This window comes from Haemaphysalis longicornis, unplaced genomic scaffold (assembly GCF_048455015.1).
Source record: "Haemaphysalis longicornis isolate Haplotype H1 unplaced genomic scaffold, Haemaphysalis longicornis Haplotype H1 scaffold_1, whole genome shotgun sequence".
NCBI lineage: Eukaryota > Metazoa > Arthropoda > Arachnida > Ixodida > Ixodidae > Haemaphysalis > Haemaphysalis longicornis.
This window is the reverse complement of record NW_027526203.1, coordinates 391451848-391479353: the sequence shown is the minus strand read 5'-3', so window position 1 is coordinate 391479353 and position 27506 is coordinate 391451848. Positions and strand designations below refer to the sequence as shown.

Sequence of the window (27506 nt, the reverse complement as noted above, 5' to 3'; positions counted from 1 at the left end):
ATAATGGATGATAAGGCGCCGGTGAACAATGGAAAGTGTTCTGGTAAAGATTAGGTTTGCAGTGGCTCTCGAAAGGGGAGGGGGGTTGACATTATTCGAGGGCTAGGGCATGCGTCAGGCTAGGCAGGACCCAGCAGTTCTCGCCCAAGACGCCGAGTGCAAGAGACAAGCCCGCCGAGACAACGAGGCACACTTCATACCCTCCCCCAACAGCATGTGTAGTGGTTTCCAACAGCTGCGCTAGACATCCACTTTCGTGGGGCGGGATGGCATCAATTTTTTTGTGTACACCTTTTATTGTTTATGTAGTGAAAGTCCCGACTTGCTTGGAAGGCTTGCACCCCAATTCTTTTTAGTTGCGGCACTCTAGTTAGACATTGTAGGGCTGGCATTAAAGAATGGTAGAATACAGTTGCGGCACTCTAGTTAGACATTATTGGGCTGGCATTAAAGAATGGTGGAATACACAACCATCACAAAAAGCCTGGAATGCTACAAGAAATGCAAAGTGAACCTTTTACCAGTGTAGCTTCTTTGTTTGATGAAAGGTTTGAGCGTGCACTGTTTTTATGACCCTGTTGGGTAGTGACCCAAGTGTATTGACTGGTTCGTTAGACATGCTTGGCAGTTAGGCTACAAAAGGCCATATTATATTGGGTGAAATGTTAAACGGACAGATACTCCCTGTAGTCGCATCAAACTGCCACGAGACTGTTTATGTTCTGAAAAAATACTGTTTATTTAAAACAAATATCACAATAGATGGATGTGTAATGGACTGCATTCTTTAGGTGCCACAAAGAGCCAAAATGGTTGAAGCAAAAATAAAAAATAATAAAAATGGTAATTGCAAATTGGAACTTTGCATATTTTGCAACATAAGCCACAGTTTCGAGTATTAAATACATTGGTTTAAAACACAACTTCCATCAAGCAGCTGGAACCAAATGCTGATGGAATTTTACAAGAATTGTTCCCAATTGCCAGAACACAACTTTTCCACCTGAAAGTGATTCAGCTCAGCTCACTCAGTGGTGGTAAACAACACGTACGTAAAAAAAAAAAAAAAAAAAGCCTCTAAGACTCGAAAACATTGTCATAAAAGCTGCAGCGGTAAATTGCACGTTAACTTAGGTACTTCAAAGTTTCTCCCCGGCTTCTACGTAGTTGTAAATGCAATTACTAATTAAAAGTAACATCTGATAACCTACATTACATCAAATATGTACCCTGTCAGACAACACAGATAAATTCCTAGCATGCTACATTCAATTTCTGGAATAGAATCTCAAGTTTCATCGCATGTAAAAAAAATGCAGTTCTCTCTCTATTTCATTGCCTGGCAAGCCCGGCACTTCATAAAACAGCGCAAGCTGACGAGGATGGGAACAAGAAACAGACAAACAGCGCAAAGACAAGGATAGTCCTTTCTATCCTTGTCTTTGCGCACTTCTTTTTTGTGCCGGGTGGACTGGTCCAACGATGCATCTTTGGTGGTAAATAGGTGATCAGAAATGCAACAGAAGGTGCGCTATTACTACACTTTCATAACAATAAGGTTATTCATCAGGTCAAAGCTGTTCCCATCAGGTTGTAGCCTGTACTGTTTGCCGGAGGACTCTGCTAATAGGTATCCGTAATCATCCAAGCCCTTGATCAGTGCATTGCATCCGTGATCTTGTAGAGTGACTTCTTGGCCGCTGGAATGTGGCACACACAGACACACAAAAAAAAATCATCACTCAAGGCTTGAAATAACTCAAACAAAAACATGTGCAGTCAACTTGTTAATTTGACCTTGGTCAATACAGTTATCGCTTAACTCCTCCGTTATTGTGCCTATAGAACATGGGTCACCGGTGACCCGAATGCGCCACAAGCAATTTTAAAAATACGTGCACTCCTATGGACTGGCGGCGCCATCTATTGCATTGTCCAAGCACTGACCTCATTCTGTGTAGTTTGTATATTTCCTGCACGGCGGCAATTTTTAATGGCGGTTCAAAGTTGCGGTTCACTCCGTTTGTTTATGAACATGGCAGACAATCTGGTTGTGAGACCCTCACGCAACAGCGCCTTTCTTGTGATTCTGTTGCGTCTGAAAGCAACAATTTGGCTGTTTCTAGCCGCAGTGACTCCGAAGATGATCCCGGTTCATCAGATTTTAGTTTAAACGGTGAAAACGCGCAGAACCAGCCCAGACCGTCATCAGCTGTGCCACCTGGTCGAACACGGCAGTTTCTACTGGGCAGGAAAGAAAAAAGTGTAACTCATATACTGCTTGTGCTAGGACATTGAAACTTTCCTCTAATGTACACAACTGCTACGCAAAGAATTTGTGCATTTCAGAAAATATTTTTCATATGTAATGAGCACACCATTTCAAATGTTCACTGAAATTTCCAATAAATGTCGTCTTAAGATTTTTTTTGCATATTACGTTTTAATTATTACGTTCCATATTACGTTCAGTTTTTAACGCTGACACATTTCAAAAGTATGTTCACTTAGCTTTCTATTGCTACATATTGTTACTCTATAACCATTATATTACTTATTACAAAAAAAGCTTGCTAAAACCTATGAAAAGTCACAAATTTCCCCACGGTAACGGAAGGGTTAATATAACTAAATTTAGGGGGCTTGTTAGGGTGCAAAGCTATGCATTTCGATTTTGGTTGATTTGATTTACTGCTTAATTTGAACATATTGTAGTGGACCTGCAAGGTCGCACCACGAAAACTGGCATAAGGCTCTGCTGCAGTGGCCCAAAAACTATGCCTGCAATAAGCATCAGAACTTGCCTTTAAAAAAGACAGTAGAGACAAATTAACCTTTACTCTAACAAAAACAACAGATTCCTCTCATAGCTTTCTCCGTGCTTGTTTGGTGACATAAGGTGCTTTCTTTGCTTGGAAAAACAAGTAAAGCAGAAATTTCCCCCTCTCATTTTCCTTGCATCTTTTTTCACACAGATTCAGACGCCACAAAATATGGGTAAGGTAGCGCTTCTTTCTACCACAGTAGTCGTAAAAGCAAGCTACCAATGCCACATGCTTAGTTCGTACATTAGCAGGCAGTTTTTCCTGATGGACAGGCTTCAACAAGCCCCAAAATTCTTAGTTAGCAATGCAGAAAATGACCTGCATTGAAAGCCCCTGTGCTTCAATTTTCTAGCCTACCAAAGAGCTGTTGCTGCAAAGTGTGGTATATCAGTTGCATAAAGATGCTATTTTACTGGTACAAATAAACTTTTTCTTTCATTTAATGTACTTAAATTGGCAATAAGTATAGTAGCAGGTCAGCTGCTCTTTTTTAATTACTATTATTTTTCTAGATTTTAGCCATGCATTTGAAAAGGTTCCGCATGACAAACTAATTTTAAAATTAAGATCAATCGACCTTCTAGAGATGATAATCTGCTGGATCATTACCTACTTGAATAACCGCGTACAGTGCGTAACGGTTGGTGGGCAACACTTGGAGCGTCTTCCAGTGACTTAAGGCGTACGTTAAGGAAGTGTACTGGGACCTTTGCTTTTTTACATCTAAATGATGTCGGGCCTGTCGTGTTGCCTGGTGTTAGCATCCGATTGCTCGTGGATGATTGTGTTTTGTTCGAGAGTATTTCCTGTTCCAATGATCGAGGTGACCTTCAAGCAAGCCTAAATAATGTTACTTAGTGGTGCAGGGAGTGGGGAATGTTGCTTAATAATGAGAAATCCGTTCTTCTGCGCATAACTCGTAAAAAAAACGCCTATTCCTTTCACATACATGCTAAGGCCTTCTCTTTTAACACAAGTCACCAACCACAAGTATCTAGGCGTAACATTTCTAGGCGTAACATAGAGGCGTAAAACAAGTATCTAGGCGTAACATGGAGGTGTAAAACACCTCCAAACGTTAAATTACTGGGTTATCTCTCACTTATTCACCCTAAACTTGAATATGCATGCATTGTATGGGATCCGTTCACTGATGCTAACTCGAAAAGGATTCAAAGAAAAGCCATTAGATTCGTTTTCTCTAAAGTTTCCCTGTTAGATTCCCCGCTCCGACCTTATGCAAGCTAACCATATCCCCCCTCTTCAACTTCGAAGGAAAAAATTCCGCCTGGATTTTATCACACAACTTGTCAACAAACAATTGGCCATTGACGCCACACCGTATCTATCTCCTTTAATGACACAACCAATGCGTCATCACCGCCTTTATTCACTAACACCCCATTTTGCTAGAGAACTGACACATTTAAATTCTCTTTCTTTACTCGTACAATAGCTGACTGAAATTCTCTTACAGAGCCCACATCTCGTTCGAAATGATGTTTGTTGCTTTGTTTAACTCGAAATTCTCTTACAGACCCCATATCTCGTTCGAAATAATGTTCGTTCCTAAATTTGTTTCACTGTGTTTATGTTTGCATTGTATTCCTTGCTTTGAATACTATGTAAATATCCACCCTGCATGGGCCTTCAATGGTCTGCAGTATGTATGTATGTATGTATGTATGTATGTATGTATGTATGTATGTATGTATGCATGCATGCATGCATGTATGTATGTATGTATGTATGTATGTATGTATGTATGTATGTATGTATGTATGTATGTATGCATGCAATAAATATTAATTTTTTCTAACATTCTTTTCACTTACTTTCCCCTATTGTTATGCTTATTGTAAGATGTCTTTTTGCAATAGACCAGACATTACAGTCTCTATTGATTGTGTAAAGTTGGTTGGACATTATTTTATTTTTAATCTTTGTTTGTAGTTTTGGTAGTTTTTAATTTTTTATTTTAATATTTTCGGCTGTTCCTGGGCACGTTAATAAACATTGACTGACTGATTGATTGATTGATTGATTGATTGATTATTTTTGAAATAATAATAATAATAATATAGTTTATTCAGTTTATATAAACATACATATTCCAACCCTCATTCTTAGAATCCTTAGAATTTTTCAAATTTGAAAGCATAGTGAAGCCAACGCTGAACTTCTCAGGTATGGACAACTAACTGCAAGCTGATGCTTGGTTTTAAAGGTGTGCTATGTTTTCTAGCTTTTCCATATTTCATGCCAGGAAATGCTTCAATGCAAATAAATGCTGGCCCATATTTTCACAAGCACCTTAATTAAGCTCTTCTCCGATTAAAAATGAAAAAGACCATGCCAAAGTTTTTTTGAGCAAAGCACTCACCCATGAAGCCAGTATTTGTAGTACTCTTGCAGTACCATGGTGCTCCCACCACTTTGGAACACAGCCACAAGGTACTCTATTTCATTCAATGTCTTAGCAACAACCTCCTCACGTGTGAGAGGGGTAGCTGCCTGTTGTGCTCCACCGACAGAGGATGTCACTTTGGCAATGTCATTGATGCAAAGAGTGGGCTGACTGTTGGAAACGTTGATGCCACAACCTACAAAAGTTGAAGAGGAGGAGGGACTGCATTCGCACAGCTTCGTTTGAGGCCCTCAAGCAATCGTAATAGTAGGACAGTCCATCACAATATGCATAGCGTAGGTAGTATCCACCCCCAAACTTGGTTGTTATGCTTTGCTACGCACAGTTTGGCAGCCATGGAATTGCTCCCTCGGCAACAACATGGCTCACGAGGTTTTTTTGTTTGTTTGTTCGTTTGTTTTCTTATTTGTGCCTGCCTCTAGACAATGTTGGCACATTGACGACGTTTGTACTTTTTGGCTTGGCCATAGGTGACTAGCTGCACACCTTCCTGGTACCCTCAGTTGGCAACCTGCGTATGCTGAAGTTGTTTTGCCGGCATCACCATGTAGAACTTCCACAGATGGTTACCACACCATTTGGTTATCCACTTAAAAGTGACCCTCCCCTCTCCAACACTTCTAATACACTTTCTCCTTCCAGTCTTTTATTCGCACACACGGTAGCATCTATTGTTTTTGTGCTTCTCGAGCTGTCCTTCGTAAAGAAAGTTGAGTTACCTTGTCAGCTGTATTTTCGCATTGCCAGTGCTTGTACAGCTGGTCTCAAGTAAGTAAGCTGGCCTACATGTAAGCGTCCGATGACCAGTACTACGAAACAATGTTCAACACTGGACACTTTGACAAAGGGATTGAGCACGTCAAGGCACAGCAACTTTGCACAAGTTTGCCACAGTTTGTAGCAACACTGTTAAAGAATAAAAAAATGCCAATAGAGACATCTGAGTACTATCTTGATCACACTTGGAGGGAACACGGCAGCACATGGCATTCAGTACAATTAGAACAGCCTAGCGGTGCAGTGGGGAGCATTTGCCCTAAAAGAGCCAGAACAGAAATGCTTGCTGCACGCATGACATTATAAATGCACTCCTCTGTCATCTGCTGCACTCCTTGCCTGCTTACACACTTCACAATGCGTGGAAGCTAGTGGATAGAACAGAACAGTCTGCTCAGAACAACGGTATGAGCATGCAAATTCTGAAATGCGCAAGACCGCCTTGCACATTTTATACTGATATATGTAGCCTGTTTGGCACCATGCCTCTTTTGCCAGCGCTTGATTGGCTAAATGTGCACCTGCCTGTATCGCTGACAAAACGCCTAGAGCATGCCACCACAGCTAGGGTTTCCGAAGATGACGGTCGCACTATGGTCAAACACTCCCAAAAGGGCCATTCTCAGCTAATAATTGGAGAACTTGTAAATACATCCCTTAAAACCGCCAGTCGCATTTTGCAAGCCTTCTGAAATAAAAAACGAATTGAGGGTACTCCCCAAGGGCATCCCCAACAGGCAAAGACCAATGACGAAGATCACTACACTGTCGCCACCGCTATGGACAATCCATTCCTCTTCACAGGGGAGGTACGAGAAGCCCTTGGGCTTGACACATTAGACGTGACAGAAACAGAAAGGAATTCCCCTTGGCCCACTCGAAAGCAGCAAGAAGTGGCACAGCCCTTGCAGGCATAAAGAATGGCATGACAATGCCCTGTCTACACATGATGGTGAAGAGCCTGGACAGCCAAGTCAACAGACTTGGCAAAGTACCCATTCCACTACTGCGCAACACCACAGGATCCGTTTTGAAAATGAGGGCCACAGGGAAAGGCCAAGGGGCGTCGCAACGTAATCCCATACGTGCACCCAGTTTCATGCCACATAAGGTGGATGATTTTTTCACCTCCCGACATACTAGCAACACAGTGCGCAGCAGTGAACTGCCAAAAAGCCCTTAAAACCACATGTCGAAATAAACATGTGAAGCAACTGACCAAGTGCAGGCAACAGGTAATTTTAGTTTCACGTACGTAGAAGCTCCACAAACATAGACCAGTGCACATGCCCAGAACGCAAAGGGTCTCACGGACATACATGAGATTCAAATTTTTATGCTGCGGTGTTCGCGTTGCTTTCATATGGTAAGTTGACCAACCTGGCGGTGCCCTGCCCTCCCGCTTCGCAGCGAAAACACCTTCCTTGCTAATTTCTCGGTGCGATATCGCACTCTGAGCTATTGATTTTGCCTTCAATTTGCCAATTCTTACCCTTACCTAAAGTTTTAATCGACAAACAGCTTTTGTTTCTCAGATAGAAAAGAGATTTTTCAGCTGTTAAGCTTGATGAAGTAGCGTTTGTCGTCGTCATAGCAATGGGCTCATAAGATCCCCTAGAGCCCATTGTTATGGGCTCATGGGGATCTATGAACGCAGTGTGAGGCCATCTCTTATAGCAAAATAGACATAAAAGAAGGTCATATTTCACTTCCAGGGAAAATAAAGGGTCTTTTGAATGAGTCCTTAAAGAAGCCATGATGAGAATACAGAAGTTTGGTTCATTCAAAAAATTGCCTCGTTAGAATCATATTGACACCACTTGTAACGTAAACTTCACTCAAATAAGCTACATAATTAGGAAAAAAAGGGAATGGCCATGCGACCCACTAGCTCATTTCCCGCAACAGAAACTATGATATCATACCAGCCAGCTCTGCGATTGGTGGAGGGCGGCAAAAGCAAACGCAAATTAGGCAGAGCTTATAAGCTTACCGAACAAGCTATTTGCACTTAAATTTAGGGCACATTTTTTTAAAGCCGTAAGAATTATTAGACAAACAGTGGAAGTTGCGAAAGCACACGTAAACATAGAAGTACCGATACGTACTGCTGCTAGTACTGCGCGCACTATGCTTGGTTTAGCTGCACAGGACTGCGGGGCTTTGGGGTTGACTCAGATGACACTGGCCGATTGATTGACGCGACGGTGTCTTACGTGAACATATTTGTCGAGCGAGCAGTATGTTTAACGAAACAATTATTTTTTCCCTGAACAAAAACAAACCAGGTTTAAATACGGTCAAAAACAAACCAAAGGCAGAAAACGGCTTGCCACGGCATGGCGGCGCCATCTAGGTTCACTAATATGTAAGCGTCCAATCCTGAGGCTTCAACATCAACAAGGCTTCCCAATCGGCTGCAGAGCGGTTGGTTCCTGTGATATCATTACGGACCACAAAAACGCACGATTTAGCGGGAAAATCAAAATTTTAACTTAAAGTAATTAATTTCTCAGTGAATAAAGCATCGTTTGCATTCAAACAAGCGCTGGGGGCACTATAAAACACGAAATCTTTCAAATAACGCAAACTTGTATTTTGATTTCATGGCTCCAACCAGCTAGTGCAGTGGCAATGTTTCTACACACTAGATACAGATTTTCAATGCAAGGAAATCTCATTACAACAAAGTAAAACCACTTCGTTATATCGAGGTTTACCACTTCGTTATAACTGTAGTAACGAATGCCACATGCTCCCTCCAATGTTCCCGCTCAGGCTGATCAAGGTAGTAGCCTAGCTTGCATAAACATATCTAAGAATCCAACAGAAAGACATGTTACAGAATTCTGCCTGCTGGAGAGAAGAAATTAAGAGAAGGAAGACGTGAACTAAATTCAGTAAGACGTAAAGCCGGATATTTTGGAAGCACGTCAGTTCTATCTTCAGGGAGTAGCATGGTACAGATCAACTTAAATTGAGGAGGATTCAACTTAAACTGAGGACGACTCAGCGCGCAATGGAAAGGAAGATGATAGGTGTAACATTAAGGGACAAAAAGAGAGCAGAGTGGGTCAGGGCAGAAACATGAGTTAACGACCTATTAGTAGAAATTAAGAAGAAGAAATGGACGTGGGCAGGGCATGCAATTCGAAGGCAAGATAACCGTTGGTCATTGAGGGTAACAGAGTGGATGCCTAGAGAAGGCAAGCGTTGCAGGGGGCAGCAGAAAGTTAGATGGGCAGATGAGATCAAGAAGAAGTTTGCGGTGATAAATTGTTCACAGTTGGCGCAGGACCGGGGTAATTGGAGAATAATGGGAGAGGCCTTTGCCCTGCAGTGGGCGTAGATAGGCTGGTGATGATGATGATGATGGTACAGATAAGCATAAAGGAACTGATGCACACTATCTGTGACGCAATTCTGCCTCAAGCAATTTCTAGGTATCTCCGGATTGTAATAAATAAAATAAATTGCCACGAAATAGCACAACTGCCTTTTTGCGCGCTTAAGTGTCAAATAGTATGCTAGTTTGAAGTGATTTAACAAAAACGTTAAATATGCTGATAGAGGCTATACAACTAGCATTTCAAGCTTACCGATATAACAGGCTATGACGTCTCTATTAACAGTTGACGAGACCAGGACACCTCCTATTTTCGCATGGGATCCATAGTAGATGTCATTTGGCCACTTCACTCTGATGTTCACCATCTGAGCAGGAAGTCAGAATTGGATAAAAGAATCATATAGATAACCTGGAAAGGCCATTTGTTCTGATCATGAGCATTTCAATGAGCAGCGCTTGTCTGTGCTTCTTTCTTAGTCCTTGTCATTTGCGTTGTTGTTTAAGTTCAGAATGAACCAACTGGCCCCAGTCAAGACGCTAATTCAATACAATGCCTGTCACTTTTGTTTTGCATGCGCGCTTAGCTGAACAAGCAAACCTAACTATACTAGACTACAAGTTAGTTCGCAATGAAGTTAATGAAGCAAAATTCAGTCAAATACACTATGGCGCCACCTGGGCTGTGACCCACATCGTTATGGAGCACTACATATTGATTTCGATCACCTGCAGCTTTTAACATGCATTACAATTTCAGACATGCAGGCATTTTTTCATTTAATGTCCATCTGAAATACACGACTGGGAAACAAGCTTGTAACTTTGTACATAGCAGCAGGATGCCTTAGCCACTGGACATCTGAGTGGACCAAAAGAATTGCACAAGTGAAAATATTTTTCATTGAGCTAATTATAGGGGTGTGAAAATATTTGAAACTGTACAATATATAAGCGAATAATACAATATTCAATTCAGGTTCAAACTGAACAGTCATAATCAAAAAGTTCGAACATGTCAAAGCGTTAAAAGTCGGAAAATAGAAAGATACTCTATGAATCCCAGTTAAACCTGGTTTTAACGAACAACACATACAGCCCCCATGCATTTTTTACAGTGGACCAGGCATCAGCCACATCGCACTTTGATCTCGCATGACCACTGCTAAAACATGCCGGCTGCCTTCGGTAATGGGGGCAGGCTTCCCTGCACCTTCGCTGACAAGGGAGCGTAACTGGCCCCTTTACATGGCTCCAGGATGACTGAAAGGGGCCTCAGGAGTGCCCTTGTGCCCTGGCTTTTTGCTAACAATAGGCACTGATAACATGGTCCCACATTACAGGCACGACTGGTCAACACCGTTTAGATAAGAAAGCATATGCACTATGTATTTTGTGGGACCGTATCTTCTTGTCATACGTTAAACAATTTTTGCCATAATTTAGTAATAATTCCTTCTTTTTGTATTCAGGTCATTTATAAGAATGATAAACTTGCCAAAATTCGTGTGATAGTGTCGGGCATTAATTAGGCAATGGTTTTAATGCTTTGGGCATGCAATGTCCTAGACGTTACACGCCGAAACCTGTCTTCAAATTTAAGCACTAAATGCCCTTGTTGGAACACAAAGTGAAATTTTCAGGCCTGAATCGTTAGACATAAAGCGTTAAAATGAAATATCAGGCATGAATTCGCACCCTTAGTGGTCACCACTCTCACATTTTCACACAGCATTGTGTGTTTCGATTTCTGCAGCGCAGAAGTTCAAAACATAAAATTGCAGTCTAGCAATCCACTGTGTCCAGACATGTAAAACACCAATGTAAATTTTTACTTTCTGTATAATTTCCCATTTATGTACCCATATGTAAAGACAACCTAGGCACTGTTCTTTCACCACCACAGTATCAGCTGCCCTATCTTGGCTCCAAAGAGGTAACCAATGCCCATGTGGCTTTCATTTGGAGAGGTGGATTTGCGCTTGGTGCTTCTTGCTCAGCATCTAAGTAAACACCATATGCAGCTGTACAATTAAGGCAACGAGCTCCTTTAATATCGGGCTTTGAAGCATGCCACCACGGCTTTTGATAAAATCACAGCATATCTGCTGGGACATGTGAAATACCCTGCCCATGATTTCAAAAGTAATCTGCTAATTCATATTGGAACTCATTTTAACTCTGTAGCTAAAGAGTAGTAGTCTTAACCTCTTGATTTTTTACCGTAACCAAACATACCACCAGCAACATGGCAACATCCATAGTCATGGCAACATCCATTTAAAGGAACCCTGAAGCATCCTCCGCCTATTCTATAAAGCACTTTTGGGCCAGCACATCACAGTTACAACTGACTCCTGCAAGAAATCTGATAATGCTGCCAGTGCTAGCCAAGTTATCACTGATAGCACGTTTATGCGCTTTTATTTTTCTGTCCGGAGCATTCGGTAACACTGTGGAAGGGAGCACAGCACTGTCTTGGGACGGTGACAGGCCTGGTCATGCATACATCAACAGCAAACAACTTCCGGTTTAAAGCCTTCATCAACCAGGGCGCCTGGATGTACATGCTCCCCACTCTGAGTGCCTGAAGTCCCAAAAGCTATGCTCCATGACCGACTGTATGACAGTGACATCTGTTTGCACACAGCTAAGTTTTCCTCCTAGAATTACGCAAGCGGATGCTCCCAGATAAAGCCTCGCCACCAACGGTTATTCTTTGTTGGCTTTGCAGCTGGTGACTGCACAATGACATTCATGAGTATACATAAATAACACCAGTTGAAACGTGGTGGAGAATCCGTGTCCACAAAATGCATCAGTTTGCACTGTTTATGAGACAGTCAGACAGACTGCCTTCTCAACATTGATGGGGGTCTCCATGGAAAAGTACAGGGCAAACGAGCCATGCACTTGAGCTTGATACATGCATATTTTGACAAGCTATGTGCATGCCTCGTGACAAGAAGTGTGACAATACAGTTTAATAATAATAATAATAAAAAAACAAGTATCCACCTAGATGAGTATAATAATGAACAAGCAAGCTGCAGGCAATGCTAAGGTGACGGTGTCAATGACACCTGCCAGCAATGAGCAGAGGATGCTTCCCTTCACTGGAAACCCATGAAAACCAGTCCGAAAGCAAGAATTTTCTCTGTTACATGTAAACACAGCAATGACGCACACATTGATGGTGGAAATTCAAATGCAAAGGAAAGGAGCTGCCAACTTTGCAGCAAAACAGTGAGCTTTATGCTGTACATAAAAAAGTTACACTTGGCACCAATTTCATTTACCACATAGCCTAATGAATGTACTGTTTCTCGTGCTATAGTGATGAGCTTCTGAACCCCTTGATCCCTCTGACCTGGGCCCACTACCGACGCTTGAACTATAAGGTTCCCCACACCAAGCAGGAAACTGGGAGAAGAAAAATTTGATTACTTCGTAGCCCGTGGAGCTGCGGACTGCTTTGGCCACCGCCAGGGCAGCGAGATGCTGGACAAAGGGACTCCGCTGACCCAATGGTGAATCCAGTGGAATGTGCACGCACACGGTGAACATGGCACAACCGGCTGGGCCCAGCCATGCATTGCCTCCTCGGCCTGGAAAAGGAAGTCCACTGGTAAGCTCACTGTACTAGCGATTCAAGCGCACATGACGATGGAAAGTGATTAATCCCTGGCTCCAATAAGAGATCTGTCCTTAACATACGTACATCACGCAGTCTCTCGATCATAACTTTACCTTACTCTTCCTAACCTCCAAGGCGGTACACTGGCCGAGACGAAACAGCATTGCAAAATAAGGACACAGTAAGGACTGCAATGTTTTCGGAGTAATCTTGGGTATTCCGAAGTATACGGGTTCTAGAGGAGAATGATTTCACCATGATGTACGCTGGGCTCCACATCATGACACCCTTTCCCTTACTAGCACGAGATGCAGAACGATCTTCTTAGAGGCTATGGCACTCCATCCTGCTCCTGCCTAATGAGGAAAAGGAAGTGCCGTCCTGAAATACCATCCCACTCCTTCATGAGACAGTGACAGTCTCTCTCGAGCGGCAGGACGGTGCCCTGTCCTCAAAGACATGAGAAGTGGATTAAAACAGCAGCGTATGTGCATGTGTTTTAAAAAAAAATGGAGCAGGCAGTCTGCTGATCCATGCACTAAATGGCACGCAAGTGATATGAACTAGCCACAGATCTGAAGAAAGCAGCATTCTGCAGAGGTATTGCAGGAATTCCTGCTTTACCTCCTTATCGCACTTATCGCACAGTCAACCACTTATTCCACAGCTGAGCTCTTAGGCCCTGAGCTCTCATGGCAAGTGTGGGGAACTTTATCTACATGAATGTATTGCTGCTAACCGCATCATGGCAAGTGCGTGGAACTTTGTCTACATGAATGTATTACTTCTTTTACTTCTTACTGCATGATGAAAAGGCATGCGCTAACAAGGATGGGACGGAAGGAAGGAGGACACAACACAGTGCAGTTTAGCAAACTGAGTTTATTATCCACACGCACATATACTACAACCCGTCGGCATGTGGGCAACAAACAAAGACTAAACACACATTCACTGTACACGCAAGCAGCCACAGACCAGTCAATTGTCACCAAGAAATTGGATTTCTTAAGAAGATAAAGATATCAACGCAACACTTGCGCACTCATCGCCCGCACGCGCGATTTCTCTGGCTTCTAAAATCACCCGCGTGAGCAAATTATGGATCCTGGCGATCACCTCGGTTTTGTTAAAAACAGGGAAACATTTGCAATCACGACGATGTATAGTCAGATGCCTATTAATAGAATTACAGAGATTATTCCTGTGTTCACGGAGCATACATCTGCCAGTCTGGTCAATGTATACTTTTTGCAGTGCAGTGGGATCTTATACACCACTCCTTGTGTCCTCCTTCCTTCCATCTGATCCTTGTAAGCACATTCCTTTTCATCATGTCATGTGACTAACTAGCCCTTACTGCAGTCTATATGAGTGTTGCTATTTTTATATTTGTTTTTAAAAAGACAAAATAACAAGAATGCAGAAACCCAGCAGAGCTCTTAGCAGTAGAACAGGTACCACAAATTCCATTTACATTCTCGCACTTTTCGCCAATGACATAATAATACTCACCTACTCCATTCAGCTGGCGTGTGGCAACAGCAACAGACCCATGGATACCTTGTAAACTGGGGAAAAGAGTACCACACAGGGATTAGACACTGCTGTTGAAATCGCATAGTTATGCACACACTGCCTGCTGGAAGTGCCAATGCACCTTTGCCCAGAAACAGGCACTGCCTTTCTCGAAAGGATACACACCAATGTGTTTGCTACCCCATCACAGAAACAGCCCCTCTGCCTCTTCAACTTCACATGAGTACGTCCCATATACCACTTAATTGGATTGCCATTCACTGAACCAATAAATAAATCACCTCAGTTCCAACAACGGCTGCACTGGCTGGCACAGTTTTAACGAGGCCTACAGACTGTGACGCACTTTCCCACTTGCTTCACACTTGCCAAGTGGAAAATATGAGCAGCTATCCCATCACCAGAAAGGAATGTTGCCCACCCTTCTATGTGAATACAAGAAATATATGTAAGGGATAATCTGTAATATGCCGTAGTTTCCCCAAAATCAGGCTCATTTATCATAATCTCATAACTATCATAACTGAAACTATATAATGAACTAGCCCTTTCACTGTCTGGTGTTTCTAGCCGTGAAGCACCCCCAGTGTCGGCTTGGTTTCCGAAATATGAGGCAAGGAACAAAGTGATTTATTTGACTATGATAGCGTTCGGAACGTAACGTGTCGAAAGGAAAGAGCGTGGGTGAGAAATTGTCTTTCTTCCAGATATTTTCAGTTTGCCGTGCACGCTTCCAGGACGACGACCCCACCGTTTCAACATCAGAATCTGACGCTGTGGAACTCGCACCCCTTCCTCGGATGAGAAACTCTCAGAATGCGAATCCGAGCTTGGCTCGTATTCGGATCGGAATCCAAGAACCATCGCTTCTGTCCGCAGTCGAAGGCCCCGCGCGGCCAGCCATCCGAAAGTAACTGCACGCATGGAGGGAGCACTTTCAGCAGCCCACACAACGCACTGAGCGAGCGTCTATTGGAGAGCCAACGGTGCACTCGACTAACCTGGTGTGTCGTGGCAGATGCAGGAACAGAATAAAAAAAAAACCTAGAAACCCATAGTGGATGGCACAACAATCCTTGCACCCGTAATCGCACGCGTGCCGCATGGTCACTCATCCCGACAGAGTACAGCGCGCGGAGCGACAAAGCCCCCCAGCAATGAAGGGTGAGCGCGGTCGCTCTGTACTCTTCAATATACGTACGAGTAAGAGTTAGCGAGTGAAAATACGAGCTACTAGAAAAATTTGACAGATGGCGCAAACAGTCCAGGCGCGCCCGCTTTGCGCTATGGTGTGAATTTTTGAATGCACAATGGAGAACGTACCGGTACGTCAGTGAGACTGCGGAATGGAAATGCGAAAACGTACCGGTACGTCAGTGAGACTGCGGAATGGAAATGCGAAAACGTACCGGTACGTCAGTGACAGCGAAAGGGCTAGAAGGCTTACAGGTTCAACTTTGCATTTGCTTCAGGTTTACTATTCCCAATTCCAGCAATGGCAAACGTTTTACTGATGGAGGCGGAAAACCAAAATGCCCATGTGTCAAGATTTCGGCGCATGCTAAAGATCCCCAGGTGGTCTAAACTAATCTGCAGCCCTGCACTGCGGCACATTTCGTAGCCCAGGTGTACCCTCGGTGTGTTGAACTCCCAAAATTTCAATTTTTGAAACTAGGTTTACTTTGGAACAAATTTACTTGCACCGAGAACAAGCTGTACCAGGGGCCAAGAATTCCCTCACACGGTACTGCAAAACAGGCACTACCGTGGCAAATGCATTGTATAGAGCACGTAAGATATAAGCACAGGACTTCTTGAACAAGCAGATAAATAGAACACAGCATGGTACAGCTCGAAAACAAGAAATACCATCTCACGCTTTCACAGCCGTCATGGTGGTTGTTGCATTCTCAACGAAGAGTGCCAGTCGACCCAGGCTACGTGTCCTCAAGGCTGTAAAGTAAGTGGCACTGTTGAAGGCACTGCTGAAGAACAGGGCATCACAAGATGGAATGATCACAGGCAGGCAGTCGATTGTGGGGGTCATAGATGCAGCTTGGTCGGCTGTGACGTAGCAAAAGCTGGTGCCACCGTCCGTGAACACACCAGATGTTGTTTCAGGCCTTGACAAGAATTCCTGAAGCACTTCCTGTATAAACAAATGAAACAGAGAGAGAATTATATGGCGGAGGGTAGCAAGCAACCTTAGCGCATTGCAGTTTCGGGTATACACACACGCCTCTATTCTTTCCCTCTGCTGCTATTTTCAACGTTGGATGCCTTACTGGGATACTTATCAAAGACTTGTGGTCTCCATCTGTGCCCTCATGCATTTTGAGTAGCTTTTATATTTGCAGAATATGCAGAGTAGGAGTGACAATCTCAAGGTGCATCTGTGGCTGAGATGCCATGTAATGTCCCAAGCACATGCACTCACACTGTGTAATAAAACTAACCTTTACATAATGGGGACAAACATTTGTCAATTATAGTCACTTTAAATTTCCACGACTATACGAATGGACCTGAATACCAGTTCGAATAATCAAGCCTTTTGAATTAGACCAGTAAAACCAGCAAGCAGTTGGGCTAGTTGGTGTTGATACATGGTTATTAAGTAGTGCTTGAGACAGGACGAGAGCAGTGGGGACTCACACAACGGCATTAACTTGCAACTGTTTTTATTACGGATAAACACAAATATATACTCAGAACGAACACATGCACAGGTCAACCACTCGATAGTGCGTTTTGATAAACACAAGATTACAATATTCACGTTCAACAAACAACCAGCAAACATCCAAGTTAATGCGGTCGATTAGAATTATGCCAGTTTAAATTGCTAGGATTCCACTGCACGCATAGGCAGGGCAACCCACCCAAGTATGCCCGACCTTTAAAATGAGATTTCTTTTGTTTCTCTGGCAGCAAAGCATCCAGCAGTCATTTTAGTATCTTTATAGTTGTATTGTGTGTTGATTTATTAACTCATTACAGATTAATGATAGTGGGCGAAGTACCGAGGGAAATGCTAAATGCAGGGGAGCCACAAAAATGCCAAATAGAAGGTTTTTTCACTTTAAATAACAAGCATGGAATGCAATGCTGGCTGGTTGCCAGCAACTTGCAAGCATTGCACACAAGCTAATGCTTGTTGCACTGAACATTAGCATGTCATGCACGCAGCCATTATTTTGTATTTCGTCAACGTTTCACCCAGCTTATTTTGAGTGTCGTAAAATAGCAACATTTACGAAAATTATATAAGATCTCCACTTTTCAGATACTTTTCACCCATATGTAACTAAAAGACATAGCATTCCAAAAAAAATTACTTATGCTGTCTTAGCTTTATGTCTTTATGTTGTCTCACCAGTAAGAAAGTACATGACATGCTACAAGTTGTTATTAACTACTATACTGGTCACACTTGACGTGGTTTCTCACATATATGCATACGAATGTGTTTATGAAGAAGGTTTACACTATTCCCCACCTTTGTAATGGGTCCAGTATTACAAAGCCTTATCGTAACGAATGTGGCAGATCCTCATTTCAGTGAAAACACTTGATTCGATTTATCGCTTCATGCTAAACTGTCTCTGGTCCCAACTGTGATGCGTGTTTGTCATAGGATCAGTCAAAGCGCGATGATGGGGGCTTTGCTTAGAAAGGGTGACCACAGAGTAAGATTAAGAGGAGCACCGACTGTGGCCCAGAAAAAATAATTTGCGAGGTCCGATAATGTCGCCGCGGCGCCGGGCGCCCAGATTTCACTTTGCTCTCTTCCTCTGTCACACCCCTCTCGTCGTTGTGCCTTTGTAATTGCTCTCCCAATGTTTGCTCTCCCCAGTGGCTTATTTCCTTTCACCACAACATGCCTTGAAACATGTCAAACTGTGCACGCAATCACGAGACACTCGCGGAATATAAATCACAGTGCGCAGCCGTAATGAGTCGTGGGGTAATCGCACACCGCGACATATGTGAAGATTGCTTATTTCCTACCAGGAAGCATTTGGTCAGACATAATCAAGGCCAGGTGAAAAATAGATTTAACTCAGCGGATCTAAGATGCAATCATATGACGACGATTTTGGAAAAACCAAACAAAGAAAGAGCAAGAGTAATATCACACACCACAACATGCACTCTAGACTGATTAGGCTAGCAGGCAAGCCCTTTTTTGCTCACCCACTAGCCTGCCATGTGCTTAACGATTTACGCTACTTCTACACACAAACAACATTTACGACGAGGGTCGTCTGTAGTCTCGATCCATACACGCGTGGCAATGATGCATATATTTCCACACAATGATGCATATATTTCCAGCTTGACTAGGTGACCCAATAATTTCAAACGTTATCTTTGTTTTAGCCCCCGTCGTAACTTGCGGGCCGATGTTCACTGTCACTGTGTGGTCACGTGTAATACTGCCGATGCCGCCGGCGGATAACCCCAGATGCATTGCTGAGCAACATGCTCTGATGGTTTGTGAAAATAAAGTTGTTCTAAAATAAAGAGCCAAGCCGGATAATAAAATAAATTCCGTCATAAGAAGTTCTCGTGCATTTTTTAAAAGTAAAGTTAATTTAATTTTAATTAAATCCTTACCATGTGCTAAAATCCACACCTGTCGCTATCTTAGTAATGGTGGCATCGATGGAAGTTTCCCCAGACAACCAGCTGAAGGGTCACAAGTGTTCAGGTCTTGGAGAGGGAGGGGGAGGGAGCAAGTGATGTGTCGAAAAAACATGGAACATATTGGCACTATGTCGAGCCGCAATTCGGAAAGATTTCTTCAAGCATCCCCTTTCGTGCTCCTGCCGTGGTTGTTTCAGAACCAATCCCAACTAGTTTGAATTGATGAAAGGAGGAGCTGTTCATGCAGTTCAAATATAGTTAAGGTGATTTGAAACCCAGTGTTGCCTTCCAAAGCACCTACCCCCAATCACATTTTTCAAGCAGCACTCCTTGTTTTACATACTTTTTACAGCAGGTAGCAAGCTGCTTTCGGCTATTTGGGCGTAGTTCTCAGGAGCACAGTGCACTATACATTAGTGTGGTATGCAGTGTGCATAATGCAATGCGTACTGTCGTATGCAGTTCCAAAGAGAAGAAAAGAAGCTCGGGTCTATGCCACCGCACGACACAAGCATAGATACTGAAGCAATTAGATATGAGCTGAGCGGTTAGCATTCATACCAATTTTGAGCCAGTAAACTTACTGGCTTTATGAAGGATTCCACTAGGATTGTGAACTAAACTTAGTTCACAAATGTCGAGAAAGTATAGGGCACTGTTAAAATCGCTATTTGTCGGAACTAGTTGACTAGTGTCAGCTTTTGTAATACATGTAAGACAACCGAACTCGTATTCGCCAATTTACGAAGTGTAGTCCCATTTGTGGCACGCAGTGCACAAAAGGTAACGGTTCTCTAGCAGCCAGGTGCCTGTATGTGGTGTCCACATTTTGTTTTCCCGCCCTGCAAACCAATCCTTGAGGTATCCTTGCCATACGACAACTTCATTTCGTCAGGTGCCGGTTACATGGGGGGGCTGCCGAACAAGCTCATCAAGCCGTGCGTAATAGGCCCGCAACGGACGCGAAGCTGCGCCAAAACGTGCCGAAAACAACCACCGCTGAAGCAGACAACAAATTCAGCCCGAATGCATAAAGCGCCGGCGCATGGGAAACACTGGGTAATATTTCCTATTGGCAGCACCATCTACACTGTGCTCTGTGAGTTACGGACATTAAGGGACCGTCTGAGATAGCAGTCAGCGCTCTGTGAGGGTGACCCAAAAAAAGTCCACCAACTTGCAAAGAGGCACACACAAACGGGGTCACCTATACGACCAAGGCTACACAGCTGCCCTCTTACAAGGATAGCTGTTATCTCTCTACTGTTTAATAATAGACGTGTGACGTATGCCTGGCTTCAGGCAAAGATTTGTCTGCACATACATCACGACGCACTGCCACCATCCCCATGACCTCGCTAATGACAAGAGTGAAATTAAGGGTGGAGTTACAATCCCCCTCTCCATAGAAGACAGTTGAAAGCACAACTGAACCTCACACCCCCATGTGAGCGAGATCGACAACCGGGCTTCAATGCTAACTGATAATCATCACATGGGGGACAAAGATTTAAAGGAGCCATGAAGACAAAACACAAGCTCGGTTCATTCAAAAGATTGCCTCATTAGAATCATACTGACACCACTTGTAACGTAAACTTCGCTCAAATAAGCTACATAATTAGGAAAAAAGGGAATGGCCATGCAACCCACTAGCTCATGTCCTGCAAAAGAACCTATGATGTCATACCAGCCAGCTCTGCGATTGGCCGAGGCTGGCAAAAGCAAACCCAAATTAGGCACAGATTATAAGCTTGCCGAAAGTGCTATTTGCACTTAAATTTAGGGCACACTCTTTTTAAAGCAGTAAGAATGGTGGGACAAACATTGGAAGTTACGAAAGCACACGTAAACATAGAAATACCGATGCATACTGCTGTTGGTACTGCGTGCACTATGCTTGGTTTAGCTGCACAGGACTGCGGGGCCTTAGGGTTGTCTCAGACGATACTGGCTGACTGACGCAAGCAACGGTGTCTCACGTGACCATATCTGTCAAGTGAGCACTATGTTCCACAAAACAATTCTTTTCTCCCTGAACAAAAACAAGCAAGGTTTAAATACGGTCAAAAACAAACCAAAGCAGAAAACGGCTTGCTGTGGCATGGTGGTGCCATCTAGGTCACTAACGGTAAACAAGGCTTCGCAATCGGCTGCACAGTGGTCGGTTCCTGTGATGTCATTGCAGACCATGAAAACACACGATTTAGCGGGAAAATAAAAATTTAACTTAAATTGATTAATTTCTCGGTGAATAAAACATCATTTGCATCCGGACAAGCGCTGGGGGCATTATAAAACACGACATCTTTCGAATAAAAAAAACTTCTATTTTGTCTTCATGGCCCCTTTAGAAAAGCATGAGGAAATTTGATGCAAGTAAGCCTTAAGACGCCAGTGGGATTATAACAGAGAAGCCAAAGACACTGTGTGCAAGTGCTGCTATGGAAATGTTTTGGAAACATGTCAGAAAAACAACAATGCTAGTGGAAAAACAGGGTCAGCTGGAATTAACGTGAGGGAAACTGAATCAAGGAGAGCCCACAAAACAAAACATGGACAGGGGCTAAGGAGGATCAATTCGTACATCTTTTCTTGGCTCACCACCCTTGACCTCCCCTTGCTCTCACTCTCACAGGTTTTCCAAACCATATCTTCACCTCCCGTAGTGGTAAAATTGCTCATGACAGGACAGAGAAAGACACTCACAACACACTGTGCCAAACGTACAACTAAAGCCCAATTTCTGTAGTTGTGAATGTACAGAGGCAGGAGAGTTCGGAAAAGCAAAGGTAAGGGCACGTCCAGCTTTGGCCACAACCATACTCTGACGAGTGGAAAAATGGAGAATTTGGCAGTTTCTTGGGATGCTCTTACCCCGCCCAATCAAAAATCAGGGAAACCAGAACACTTTTTAAGCCCAAAAGGGTCATGGTTTGGGCCTGTTGGTGATGCATAATGGAAACTGAAAGCGCAAAATAGACACGGACAAAGAAAGGGGACAACAGGACGAGCGCTCGTCCTGTTGTCCCCTTTCTTTGTCCGTGTCTATTTTGCGCTTTCAGTTTCCATTATACTTTTTAAGCATCTCCCGCTGTGGCTAGACACCTTTATGGCAGGTACAACTGTAAAGACACTGATATCAGCTGGAAGTGGCAGGCACATCACAGCCCTGGCTCCCTTCTCCATTCCAGTGTCATGCTCAGTGGCATGTGAAACATGAGCTCACTGGCATAGAAGGTACCCTCCGTTAAAAAGTACATACTGAAGTTTTGATGCATGTTAGCTGGAACTTCATGCTGTGAAAACAGTCTGAAAGCCCTCAATTTAGCCATCCTTCATAGTTCACAAGTGGATCCCAACAAAGTAGCAAATTGTTATTGAAACCACAAACCAATGCATACAGCCACCTAAACAAATACAGCCATCTATCCCATTTGCTAAGCGTACCCACAACTTGCATTAACATAAAGTTTTCTCTGTACCACTACCAAACAATGGTTTATTTACATTTTTCCGCGATCAGGTTGCATATTGCAGCATTACACTGACACTGCTCTTGCCCTCTTAGCCCATTTCCCTACACAAGTATAGTGTCAAGAAGCTAGTTTATGCTGCTATGACTCATTTGCTTCTGACAAGTAATTGCCATTCGGCCAATTTCTACATTCACTCATGGCCTCAAAGATATCACTGCACTGCCCTGCCAAAATCGCCAGCAAGATGAGCATACCGTGTTTGCACGATTCTAACGCGCACCTTTTTTTTGCTAAAAGTAGCCTTAAAAATTGGGTTCAAAACCGAAATCAGCTTTCAACGTTCCCCTTTTTAGTTTTAATGCCAACAGGAGCTGGATAAGCGAGTTTATGAAGCACAAGGAATTTTCCTGCCAAAGTTGCGTGCATCAAATAAAATGTCTTCTGTAATTACGTGATGTCATGACTTTTGCATCTGCGCGGTAGAATCAGCGTAAAATTATTTTTGCAAAATTTTAAAAGTAAACTTGCCTGCGCATTACAATCGGGAGCGCATTAGAATCGCGCAAGTACAGTAACACTTTGAGCTAATTAAGTGAGGCAACCCAACTGATCCAGGAAGCCTACGTGACCACGGAGAGTCTCCTGGGCTTTCTTAAAACACTGTGCCGCCATTCAGTACCGCCATGCTGCATACAGACTGCTGGCCAGGCCACGATAAGCTGCTAGCAGAAGCCTGAAACCAAAGTTGACAGCACTGCACACCATGCTGGCGCCTTTTCAATCCAACTGCAAATATGTGAACGGAAACTGCACAAATAGTATAGAACCACACCACTGCAAAAACTGCCACAAGTGCTCAAATTTATGGCAACCACTAAAAATGCTGCCAACCTACCAGTAACATTAGCCCTAGGGAAATGGCACCCACTGTTCGCGAGTGCAACAGCCAGTTTTCATTTGGAAACGCTATTATTTCAGGCTGTTCCGATAAACAGAGCTTGCTGTTTTTATTTTCTTGACATGATATTATATGGCTCAAGTAACTAAACAAAACAGCAATGCAGGAGGCCAACCTAGCAGCAAGCTTACCCCTGTCAAGACAAATATTGAACTTACAATTCACAATTCTTAGCTAAAACACAAGCTCACCTTGGTTGCTGCAAAGATGTTTGCCGTTGACAGTTTATGAGAGGCACTGCGACTGCAGTTTAGGCGAAAGTGAGTTGACAAGAGGTTTTGCAACATGGCAATTCTGCTCTCATTTTCCTTCTTCAAGAGTGCAAACACATCTTCCGATGTAGTGAGGAATACTGGGTCAAGCTCCAAGTGAACCTGAAAGATATGCAATGGAACTTGCAATTAAAAACACGGCAAGACACCATTCACTTACACAGAAAACCATCAGGTGCATGGCAGCATAAAAGTGTACAAGAGAAGTACTGCACACTAGGAAGCTGGTCAGAGCATCCATTAAGAGCTGATTTGACTAATTTGGGGGTAAATTTTCTATAGCTCACAACTTTTCACTCACCTGTAAAATGTGTACAGACCCCACCCACAAACAAACAGGGACTGAATTAGTAGCTTTCAATATTTCTTTACTGGGCCATCTGCATGAGCAAGGCAGAGCTGCCCTTACACTTAGGCTAGCAGGCCAGGCTAATAAGTACTGTGCAGTTCGATCAAATCTGCTGGCCAGCCTGGATTACAAGGAAAAGCTGGGCTGATAGAGGACAACATTCATGGCACCAGAGCAAGCACGAAACCAGACATGCAAAATGTTAGTGTATCATGTTCTCTTTGTACTTAGAACCACACGTTGCCAGTTTCGCACTTCTTTACTGCCAGCATAAGCTTGGCTGACTGCCCACCGCTTTCAGAGAAAAATGGAATAGATTGCGATTGCACGCATGTTCTACTCAACAATGAGTGTTTTGCAAGAATAATGCCAGAAAACCACTGCAGAAAGGAGTTCACGAAGAAAATGGCTGCAGCACAGTACGGGCGGCGTTATGAGTAATTCAGCCCAGACAGGTTTTAGTATGACAGTTCAACTCGCCATGTTTGCTACTATAGGTTGCATGTGAGACCACCCTAAACAGCTAACTACAACTGAAAACACCAAGTGAAAGCCCTTAAATCCCACCCTTGTGTAAGTGTTCACCTGCGATGTTTCAGAAGAAAAAAACATCCTGAACCGAGATACTGTGTTGGACTAGTTGTTGCACATTCATGGGAACTGCACAGTGCATAAACAAGACTAAACAAGAGACTAAGTGCTGCTGACCTTCATCAATTAATGTTTATTTTGCTCGTTGCAAAATATGCAAGGGAAATCATCTCTGGAAGAAATCAACAGTGCGTCAGACAGGACGGAAAGAGATGTGGATAAACACTTCAGCTTTGTTTGTCTACTACTCTTCCCATGCCATCTAAGTTTTGTACCAACCAGCCCAAGTTTCAACTCTTCTGAAAGCATCTCATTTATGCACTTATAATCCCATGACTATCCTGAACTCTGTCATATTCGCTGCATTAAACCGGTTTATTTTTTCGTAACAGGTTCAACTTGTTTGATCTTAAGGGGGGACACTGGTCTTAAAACAACTTCTTTTAATTTTCAAGTGAACTCTGTGAAACTTGTCAGTCTTGCTGCTTTTTTCCCACTGATTTCAAATATGCCAGTATTTTTTCAGTTGGTCAATTAGTTCCAAAGATAATTAGTGGTAATTAGCCATTTTTTCCCCCACAATTAACAAAACAGTGTTGGTCACAAAACTGTAATCTTTATATTTTCCATTACTATGAACCCTGCTGAATGCAATAATGGAAACAGTTTTTTGATGCATCGCTTGGAACTGATTTTACAGCTCATTAAACTTCAGTGTTTGAAATGGGCACTGAAAATGGTTCCTTGCCACTGGTGCCACCGAAGTTTAATGAGCCGTAAAATTAGTTCCAAGCGGTGCACCAAAAAACTGCTTCCATTATTGCATTCAGCAGGGTTCATAGTATTGGAAAATATAAAGATTACAGTTTTGTGACCAACACTGTTTTGTTAATTGTGGGGACAAAAATGGCTAATTATCTCTAATTATCTTGGGAACTAATTGACTAACTGAAAAAATACTGGCATATTTGAAATCAGTGGGAAAAAAGCAGCAAGGCTGACAAGTTTCACAGAGTTTACTTGAAAATAAAAGAAGTTGTTTTAAGACCAGTGTCCCCCCTTAAGACTAGCCACGTTTCCTTCTTGAACATTTGTGGTACATGGTCCTAATATGACACAGGAGTGTCCAAACCTAAGTTATTAAACAAAAATCCAGAGGTCACCGTTTAATTTCAGCAAGTGTTGAAATTTTACACGCCTGACAGCATTAGGTAGCTCCATGCAGCACACAAGTGAAAAAAAACCTGGGGCCTTGCCTGGGAGAGAAGAGCCAAACCCTTGCTCCCTCGAAGCTCAAACACCAGGCCAGCACCCTCAATGTCAGAGGCCACTGTTTTGACCTTGACATCTTTGTCAAACTGGTACTGAATGTCTCCCCTCAGCAGTGCTATGTTTTTGGTAGTCCCGCACGATGCAACGACAGTTGGCGTGTCTGGAGTGGTTTCAACGTGCCGAACACCAGGCAAGTCCAGTCTTGCGGCCATCACAAAAATATTTCCTCCACGAACAAAATACTCGGCAAATATGCGTCTCGTTGTGCTGCTCATGTCATTGCATGCAACAACGAGGAGTTTAGTATTGGTGAGCCAAGGTGTCGTTCTAACCTGGAAGAAGCAGAAATGCACAAGATACGTCAGTGACATGGGCAGCCTAAGAAGGCTCTTTGCAGGGGCTGAAGATGGTCCCACGGGACAGCCAACACTCAAAATGAAGGCAGCACTCAATAATGAACAAGCAAGATTCTGCTATGAAATGTTACCAATCAAGTAAAGCACTCTTTGGCTTCAGCAATTATCGACTGCATATTGAGATCATGTTAGATTACAGGTTCCTGGCATGAAAGTTACCTTACTTAAAGGCGGCGCCGCTTGTCCCCTTGCAGACGCTGTGCGCGCGGTAGGTGTACTTCTTGACACACTTTGGTATACCTATGTGTAATTCACCGATGCGTATGGAACAAAACGGGATGCAGGTGGTGATTAAAAACAAACCTGGTGTTCGAAAAGCGGATAAATGGCGTAGTTGTCCGGGCTGAGACAAATGCTCAGCGTTTCCTTGACCGCCTCAAAACGGGGTTGAGCTGATCCGGCGTCTTCGTTGGTGAAGACGAGCACGTTCGGAGGCTTCGGTGGAGCCATGGCAGTCGATGCTAGGAGGTCCCTGACATAACTGGCGCCGGGCGAAGCCACTCCACGTAAAGGGAGCTGAGGTAAAACCAGCGGTAAAACACAGCGATTACGTCAAGAGCCAGTGCCCTCCAAATTATACAGCGAACACGCACGTACCAGGAAGTACGAAGACGGTCGAAAGGACGCGCGTCGGATGACATGTAGGATCATTTATAGTGCGGGGCAGATGTGATGGGCATGAGCACGCCGGCAACGAGAAAAGCAAACGCTGCAACACTTGAGTGGATGCACGGCGTCAAAACTCGCCTCACGCGACGCGCCACTGGCATCACTGGCGCCACTCCGTAAACAAACCTGTGAGCAGCTAAAAACCAGGCGGCGTTGCTAGATGGCAAGAGTTCCGGGAAAAATTTTAAACTACGTTGCTCTGTGGTTTACGCGCCGCTGCCACCCCATGTACTCGGGCACGTTTGGGGTTTATGTTTGGATGCGTAGACGCTTGCAGCTGCGCTTGTACCCCCCACCC

At 43.5% G+C, this 27506-nt stretch overlaps 1 protein-coding gene across 1 annotated transcript; it reads right to left on the bottom strand.

The window, feature by feature from the left end:
• Positions 1 to 714: 714 nt before the first annotated feature.
• Positions 715 to 27506, bottom strand: Hcs (holocarboxylase synthetase-like protein). The gene is made up of 10 exons (XM_077686627.1): positions 27137 to 27506; positions 26843 to 27055; positions 26108 to 26455; positions 23831 to 24013; positions 16430 to 16701; positions 14529 to 14584; positions 12824 to 12984; positions 9630 to 9744; positions 5209 to 5428; positions 715 to 1700 (listed from the first exon to the last, which is right to left on the bottom strand). Exons 1-10 carry the CDS (start codon positions 27188 to 27190, stop codon positions 1538 to 1540), a joined length of 1785 nt encoding a protein of 594 aa, XP_077542753.1. The 5' UTR covers positions 27191 to 27506; the 3' UTR covers positions 715 to 1537.

Coding starts and splice junctions, on each gene's coding strand:
- Hcs (XM_077686627.1), bottom strand. CDS start 27,190: ATGATCCTACATGTCATCCGACGCGCGTCCTTTCGACCGTCTTCGTAC. Junction 27,056..27,136: donor GACCGTCTTCGTACTTCCTG/GTACGTGCGTGT, acceptor GTTTTACCTCAG/CTCCCTTTACGTGGAGTGGC. Junction 24,014..26,107: donor GTTTGGCTCTTCTCTCCCAG/GCAAGGCCCCAG, acceptor CATATCTTTCAG/GTTCACTTGGAGCTTGACCC.